Genomic DNA, 8,644 nt, shown 5'->3' with positions numbered 1-8,644 from the left:
CTGTTGTGTGTGTTTTGGAATGGAGGGGGGTGGTTTGGCCAGAAAGGGAAGTACATTTCTGCCATCTGTCTAGGAATAATGCCAAAATGTCCTCCATTTTGATCATGCCTAAGAAAGATGCATTTATATTAACATTTTTAAAAATCATCCAATTTTTTCGCGTGTCCTCCATTTTAAAAACCGTGCCCTACATTTGAAAATCTTGTCCTACATTTGTCCTGGTTTGGAGGTCCTGACTTATGGCAACCCTACTTATGCAGCATAAATGATATCATGGACGATCAGCAGGCTTGGAAGAACACTAAGGTTTGTAGATTTGCTGACTGGTCATGGAGAGCTGAACATTTAAAAAGGAAGCAAAATGGAATGGAGCATCATAGTAAGTGGCAGGAATGGAACTCAGGACAACTGAACCATGAACAAGGGCACTCCACATGCCAGTTATTTCAAAGCCACCCCTGTTTTAGTCAGCTATTTGTTCTATGAGGTTCTGTTGAACAAAATCTTTAATCTCGTTGTGGCTTACCTTTTTTGGGAATTTTTAAGGTGCCGGGTCCCCTGAAGGCCCCACATCCACTCAAAATGACCTATAAAATCTCCAGGTTTTGTTTGTTGTTGTGAGCTTTCAAGAAGGGGTGGATTTATAGCAACCCTAGGATGAGCCTCTCATGGGATTTTCTCAGCAAGATTTCTTCAGAGGGTTTGCCCCTGCCTTCTCTTAGGCATGACTTATCCAAGTGGGTTTCCATGGCTGAGTGTGGATTCGAACCATGGTCTCCTAGAGTCTGACACTCATACAACTATGCCATGCTGGCTCTTGTTCCAGAAGGTACAACTGACAAGGTGATTTTCTGATGGCTCTAGAAGTCTTTTTAAAACTGGAAGTGACTGTCTGCAACCAGGAAGAATGAGAAATGGCCAACGTCCCTTTGAGGACACTTCCTGTCATGGGTGTGTTTGTGTGTGAATTTCCCCCAAAAAAATTTTGGAGGGGGGAAAAAGTGGTGCAATGTAGATTTGTCCCTCTGGGGTGCTGGTGAGTAGATCTGGTCCTCAACTACAGTATTGGAAACTGACCATCCCATGGAAATTCATAGCCTTTAAAAGAAAAAAAAAACCACCTGCCTTTTTGTTCTCGTGTCTAATCTCTTTTTGAGTTGTTTAATTGGTGTCCTCTTGTTTAATAAATCCAAAAGACTCTTATGCCAAAACACTATTTCAACAACATAGGAAAAAGTATGTATTCTGCCTCCAGTGGCAATTTAAAAGGATGTGAACATCCTTTTCTGTGGCAGAGAACTGTGTGTTCCCATGCACTTCACTTAAAGGTATGTAACGTTTGCCTAAGGAAAAGTTCTACTATCTTATGTTACCAGACTCACAAGGAAATTGCACAGTGTTTAATAATGAGTACTTTTTTTAAAAATGAGGGGAACGCTGCCACAGAGAAACATTTTTCATTTTATTTCAGAGACAACTGTTTTAAAAAAAGATTCAGTTTTACTAACATGCCTCTGATCTAATGTGTCTGGTATTATTTGTGCCCCACAGCACTTAGACTTTTTCAATAAATACTTATAATCACATAGATTTTAATCCTAGGTCTCAAAATTTATTAGAAGGGCTATAATACATTTATAAAACTCAAGCAAGTCAAGATTCTGCAATATGTTTTCAGACATAGGATACATCTGCACTATAGAATTAATGTAGTTTGGTCCAGCTTCGTCATGTTTCAATGCTATGGATTTGTGGGGTTTGTGGTTTTGTGAGATATTTAGCCTTCTCTGTTGGCGAGCTCTAGAGTCACAACAAACTACAAATTCCATGATTCCACAGCACTGAGTCATGGCAGTTAAAGTGGTGTCAAACTGCATTATTTATGCAGTGCAGTTGCAGCCATAACTAGAGTGACAGAGCTCTGTCACTGTTGTAGTTAGTCCTTCAAAAAGCCTACCTTTTCAACTTGGCACCACCACAAAAATCAGAAGGGTTTCTGAGGCACTATAGATTGGAGCACTGTGGTTTGGATAACATCGGCATTGATCTTCTGGTCATAGGACACATTGAGAGAAGCAGTTGCACCAGGACCCTGAGAGTCTCTCCAGTTGCCTGTTCGCAGTGCTGCAGATGTCATACAATCCCTTTGGTTGGGGCACTGCCAGGCTGAGAAGATAGAGTTTAGGGGATGCATTCAGCCATCAACTGCCATAAACATGAATCTTCTGCAGTCATGAGATTCTATTTCCAATTTACAATCTCATAACTACTAAACAGGATGCTATCCAAATGTTTCTAAACAAGACAAGTGTCCCCCCCCCCCACTTAATATAGGTGGGGGAAACACTGGCCTCCCTAGCCATTTCTGGGTCCTTGTCACACTCCCACGTAACATTTAAACAAGGCATATGGGGGGGGGGATAGATATTTGAAAGAATTGTAGACCCCATTGGCAGGACAACAATCTTGGAATCCAGGGATTTCAGTTTAGGGAGGAGTGTTTAGAATTCTCAGCCAGAGAGATCTATGCCTCGCTGAACTGCAAATCTCAGAATTTCACAGTTTGTAGTGGATGGCAGTTCAGCTGAGATCATAGCCCTGTAATGGTTTAGTGTGAAAGGTCTCCTAAGTCTTTTTTCCACATTAAACATCCTTATGAGCAAAGAAGTGCCTGGTTTCTTTATTGCCGTGAAGGGTATAATAACAATTAGACAAATGTGTCAGTGAGAAACAGCTTTTTTTTTTACTGATTAAAAGTCACGTGGCTATCTTTCCAAAGCCTAAAGATGTCTACTCAGTGCTAAACCCAACTGAGTTCAGCAGGGTTTACTCTGAGTTGAAGATTGCAATATTTGAAGACTGAATGAGTTGGTTTTCTGCTGTTCCAGAAACTGGTCTATGGATCAATGGATTAAAATTACAAAAAATGAGAATTCACCTACTTATTAGGAAGAACATATTTATTGTAATAGCTATTTGACAATGAAATAGATTGCTCAAGAGGGCGTTGTACTCCTTTGGAGGTTTTTAAACAGAGGTTGGATAGCCATCTTTTGTGAGTGCTTTGGATGAGTGTTTCTACAATGCAGGGGTTGGACTGGATAGCTTTTATGGTCCCTTCCATGCTATGATTCTACAAATGTAGGAGGAGCAAAGTGCACAGCAATCTGAAGGACATGATCATTTTTACAAAACGGAGTTAAACATGTATTTTCATTTCAAGAAATGCATGCAGTTAATATAGTTTTATTTGTTAATAAGGCATCAAAATTATCTATGTATTCCTTCCTACTTCATAACCAAGTATCTTCATTTTTCTTCATTTGTTGCCATCATCTTGCAACTCTAGGGTTAACAACTGATTCTCCAGTTTTTTGATATCCACTCGATGCTTCATTAGAAATTGCCCGTTCAAATGAAAGACAGGGATGTCATACTTATATTTTTCAAACCAGGATGAATGATCTGGAAGGGTGATGTCTACTTCCTGTAAAATAAACTGTTCAAGACAACAAAAATTAAGAGCTAACGGTCAAATGTTATCTGCTGAAAGTGTTTGGCTGTGTATTCTTGCATGGCAGGTGGTTGGACTGGATGGTCTTTGTGGTCTCTTCCAACTCAATGATTCTATAAGACTAAAAACTGAGGATGCTTAGTGAATAAATTGGACTGAAATAATTGGGATGACAAAATACATTTCAGACCACAGTACAGAGTCAGCAGTTTCTAAAGAAGGCGTACACTTAGCTTACTAAGGCCATTTTGAGGCCTCTAGGGCCACCAGAGCTCCTATTTTTTTTAATTGCCCCATGGAATGCGGTATTCTGTTTCTTCATTTTTTTTGAGCCTCCCTGGGTTATTTTAGGTACAGGAGAGGACTTTTTTGTAACAGAAAGTCATGTGGAAACTTCTAGTTGACTAATAATAATAATACAGTAATAAACTTTATTTATACCCTGCTTTCTGTTACCAAACAATCAAAGTGGCTTACATCTAACAGTCAAAATGTCATCTGCTGGGTGTGCTTTGACTGCTTACATCTTCCTGTTGGAAAAAAGAGCTTCCTAAACAGTGAGGAAGAGGGTGCAAAAAGGAAGGAAAATTGTCTTCCTGCAACTTCCAATATGCAAATTTGGGGCTAATTTTTAAAAAGTAAAATTAAATATTAGGGTGTGTGGGCAGTGTGTGTGAGTATCTAGCTCATCAAGATCCCATGGGGTGGACCAATGCAGTCCTTTAACCACTGAGGGCACGCAACCATATCCTAAGCAAAAGGCTAAGTTGGACCAACTTTGATTTACTATTTCACCAACAATCCTCTTCTACCAAGGTGAGTATTTATAGCAAGATGAGACAATGATCAGCTGGGAGGGGTTTCTGGATGGCAAAAATAGCTCACGTTATGGTATCAGATTTTTGTGTGGGTTTCAGATGAATCACAAAGTTGGAAAAGTCTTTATTTTTATGGGAACTCAGTGTGACACTGTTTGGAAGAAAGAGCAACACGTGCAAATAAAATCAAAGTCCTTTACCAAATGCTAAATTATGGTGCAGTTTGGGTGCTCAAATGATTTCATTTCCATGTGGAATTACCTTGTGCTTGTATGGCTCCAGCACCACTTTGGCTTCATCACACAAGGGACATGGATTCTTAAGAAGGGCAGAAAGAAACAAGAGAGTAATTAAAAGAAGTTCATTTCCTAACAACAAAAAAGACATCATAATGAGAGCTTCTTAATTTCCATATCCTATTACATATTAATGACTGGATCCACTAGTACTGAACAAAGGAAGAGCCTGTTGGTGCAAGAGTGACAGGACCATTTGCACATTCTGTTTCTTAGTGTACCACATAAGAGTGTAATGGCTCAGTGTTTCTCAGGCTGTCTAATGTGAGGGATTGCCATTTTCTTTTTCTAATGTATCAGGCATTGGTAACATATTTATGCCCATTGGTACAATGATTTCTACATTCCTACATTTCCTATTCTGAGCCAGCACACTCACCATGAGCCAGCAGCTGTCACAAAAACATGGGCAGAAATTTATTATGCATTGGCTCTCAATGTCCTTTCTCACATAAAGGAGAAGAAGCCTGCGTCAGATACCAAATGTACATCTATTTCTACTCAGCATTGTTTAAGGAAGTGATACCCATTTTCCTCTTGCTTCACACAATGTGCAGGAACATATACCAGGGCTCTGGGACCAATGGCAGCTTCTCCAATGTCTTGCTCATTGCTGGGAGAAAGATGGGATAATAAATAAATAAATACACGATATGAGGGGAAATGCAATACCTACCTTGCATATTAAAGGGCTGAAGTAGGCACATATCAAAAATGAATACACACCTGTTTTTGCCTTGTAACATGTGAGACACTGCAGGCTGGTCTGAACACCAGACAGTTGCCTCAAGGAGCAGATGCTCAGAAGCAGCAGCAAAATATTGCAGCTATGTGCCAGATGGCCAGCCTAGGCTGCCATGCCAGCCTGCACCCTTTGGGTGCACTGAGGACACTGTTCTACATCCAGTGTCAAAGAAAGGTTCAGCTGCCAGTTCAGTGGACATCTGCACATTGAATGGGAGGAGGTGACATCTTCTTATTTGCTTTGGTCAGTAAAATGGCTTCGGCCAGCAATAGAGGTAGTGTTCATTGCATGGAACGCAAGAATAATGTTCCTTTTCTTCCTGATCAAATCCTAGCAGAAAAGGAATCCATTTTGGTATCTATGGGGGCGGGGGCAGTCCTGGGACCAAACCCCAGCAGATGCCAACGGCCCATTATATTAGACAAGACTGATGACCCATCCAGCCAAGCACTGCTTGCTGTTCTTGGTCTCAGGCACAGGTCTTACAATCAGCAGCTACTTGATCTGTTTAGCATAAATTTAACACTTGGCTTTGTTCTTCCAGGTGTTTTGGACTTCAATTCCCAGAAGTCTCAACCAGCATGGGCCATGCCAAAGGTTTATGAGAGCTGTAGCCCACAAAATCTGGAGGGCCAAACACTCCTGAAGCTTGATTTAGTGGGACTGAATCTGCGATTTTCTGAATGCAAGGTTATGCTCCAATAATGAGTTTTGGCCCACATGACCAGCTTGTAAAAGAAAAAAAAAATTGGACCACAACTCCAAGAATCCCCAATGGGACAATGGCTGACTGGAACCATAGAAAGCTGCTAGCTAATACCTCTCTAAACTTTTTTTTACCATGCGATCCTATGATATTTTTAAAAATAAGTAATTTTTAATAAGTGGGAGTATGTTTTATTGTTTTTAGAACTCAAACAGGTCAAATCCTTATACAGCTAATGTAGGTGGAAATGTATGTTCCACTATGGGTTTTCATTTAGAAGAATTCATATTCCAGAAATATAAAGGTAGGTAACATACCACCTCCCCCTCTTCCCTTTTCTCTACCAAATACTAAGGCAAATACTGTGAATATTCTCAAAACAGGGATGTAGCTCCAGCAAGAACCCCTCTCTTAAAATAATACTCTTACTAGTAAGATGCTCAGCAGCCTAGCTTTAAGCTGCTTTGATGGGACACTAAAGAAGATCTCCTAAAAGGTAATACCCTCCCAAGATTTCTCAGTTGCTCCTACTTCAAATGGAAAGCTGAATTTTCTACAGAACAAACACACAGTCCTGCTGAGCATCAAGAATGTAAAATGGTAGGTTTACTCCTTCTGTACATTTTCATGCCACACTTTCTCTTCACTTAAAAACATAACTGAAGCTGGACTGAGTGGACCCAAGCTGAGAAAACAAAATGAAGCTATTAAAAGAAAGAAGCTAATTTCATTCAAAATTGCCAGTAATTCTCAATGTTCCCTTAAAATAAAATCCAAAACCTTCGATCACAGATTCAAATAGACTTGCAATTAAGAAAGATCAGGTTTAGAATACCCTTTCCAGTTTGTTGGTGACAATTTGCCCTTAAAATTTCAAACTGCTATGACTCAGCATGTGCTAAGGCATCACAAAAGACTTTTCTCCTACCCAATTATTAACCTCTAAAAGTAATCCTGCTTATTCACCACCTCATTGACTTTTGGATTATAAACTGCACAGGCAGCTGGCAGAGATAGACCTGCAAGTTTAATGTTGCCACATAGAAAGAAATGGCTTTGAACAATATACCTGATAATGCTTTGACTTGGCTTAATTGCATCATATTAGCTATACAAAATATTCCAGGATGAAATTTTCCATTCATTCGATGGGACCAATTATGCTTTGTGTCCAATGTTTTTCTTCCCCTTTTCAAACATTCTGGACACGTTTTGAAATATCTGTCTCAATTGAGGTGTAGGTCCAATCCAAAGAACCATTGCACTGAAACTGGTAGGCAGTGAACAGACGGAAGGAAGTGCTACTATATAGGATTTGAAGATGGTTAATTCCTGCCTTAAAAAACAACAGCAAAAAGGTCAAATAAATATGGAAAGCAGGAGCAGGGAACTGTAATGGGGGCAATTCCCCACCCTTGCACTACCCTGGCAGGTAATACACCCACATTTTTGGCAAAAGTTTAAATATGGAAATAGCTAGGGACCACATTGTCACATCCTGTAATTTTAGCTGTTTTATTTGTTTTTGTTATGAGTTGTGGATAACATAAGAAGGTGGCTTTAGGGGAGCCATGGGGCTTGGGAAGAACACACACACACACACACACACACACACACACACACAAAAGGTTGAAAGTTATATCCAACCCATGGTTTGCACATGGCATACTTCCTCACCCCTAGTGAAAAGATTACATCGGCTGGGTGCTTCTAACCACTCAAATATGATAGTTGTTAGTAATGGTAGAACACACTAGTTGGCTCCAGGTGCAGTCCCTAATATCTCCTGTTAGAAAGACTGAGTAACAGATGATGAAAAACAGCTATACTGGGAACAGTAGAGAAGTACAGCCAGAAAATAGACAGTGCCAGGCTAAATAAACCAATGATCTGATTTGGCACAAGACAGTTTCATGTGTTACTGTAAGCACAACAGTTCTGGCTTTCATACACTGAGGTAAATAAAAAATATGAACAACCTCTTCCTGAGAGTATCCTAGAAACAACTATTTGGCTCAGGGTCAGACCAGTTATTTTGCCACCTAAGGCAAAGTAGTGTACAATGTCCTCCATTTGCCCAAGGCCAAGTATATAGTTCCAAAGGCCAGCCAAGTCACTCTAACTTGGAAGAAAATCTTGCAAGCACCTCTCCCCACCCACCCCTACCAGACGTATTATTACACAGTAATAGTAAAGTAAATAACAAACACCATTCTGGCCTTTCAAGAGTCTCCAAAGCAGCTGCTGAGGTGACTAGATGGTATGCCTAGATGGCATGGCCAGCACAGATCTGGCTACTGATGACTGATAAGCTTAATGGCCTAACTTTGTTCTTGCAAGCCAACATGGCTCCTTCTCCTATTGACTGGGCTATCAATCCCATCTGAGCTGAAACTAGAGACCAGCAAACTACTGTAAAAGCAATGCAGAAGATAACACTGATGTGAAGGAGTTAATTGGTATTCAAGAGTCATATCTCTCATGCCTGAATCTCCTATTTAACAAAGCCCGGGTTCTTTGATCAGCCATCTATGTTCTGTTTATTGCTTTTTCCTAAGAAGCTAG

General features: G+C 40.2%; 1 protein-coding gene across 1 annotated transcript in view; it reads right to left on the bottom strand.

Annotated features, from left to right (window-relative positions):
* Nucleotides 1-1,478: 1,478 nt before the first annotated feature.
* C2H5orf63 (chromosome 2 C5orf63 homolog) overlaps nt 1,479-8,644 on the bottom strand; it is a 36,009-nt gene continuing 28,843 nt past the window's right edge. Inside the window, exons 3-4 of the mRNA XM_042455084.1 lie at nt 4,594-4,650; nt 1,479-3,499 (exon numbers count right to left, since the gene is read on the bottom strand). Of these exons, the coding sequence (XP_042311018.1) occupies nt 3,320-3,499; nt 4,594-4,650 (237 nt within the window). The 3' untranslated portion in view covers nt 1,479-3,319. The remainder of the gene's footprint in view (nt 3,500-4,593; nt 4,651-8,644) is intronic.

This window comes from Sceloporus undulatus, chromosome 2 (genome assembly GCF_019175285.1).
Source record: "Sceloporus undulatus isolate JIND9_A2432 ecotype Alabama chromosome 2, SceUnd_v1.1, whole genome shotgun sequence".
Taxonomy (NCBI): domain Eukaryota; kingdom Metazoa; phylum Chordata; class Lepidosauria; order Squamata; family Phrynosomatidae; genus Sceloporus; species Sceloporus undulatus.
Note: the sequence above shows the minus strand (reverse complement) of the source record. Positions and strands in the feature narration are given on the sequence as shown.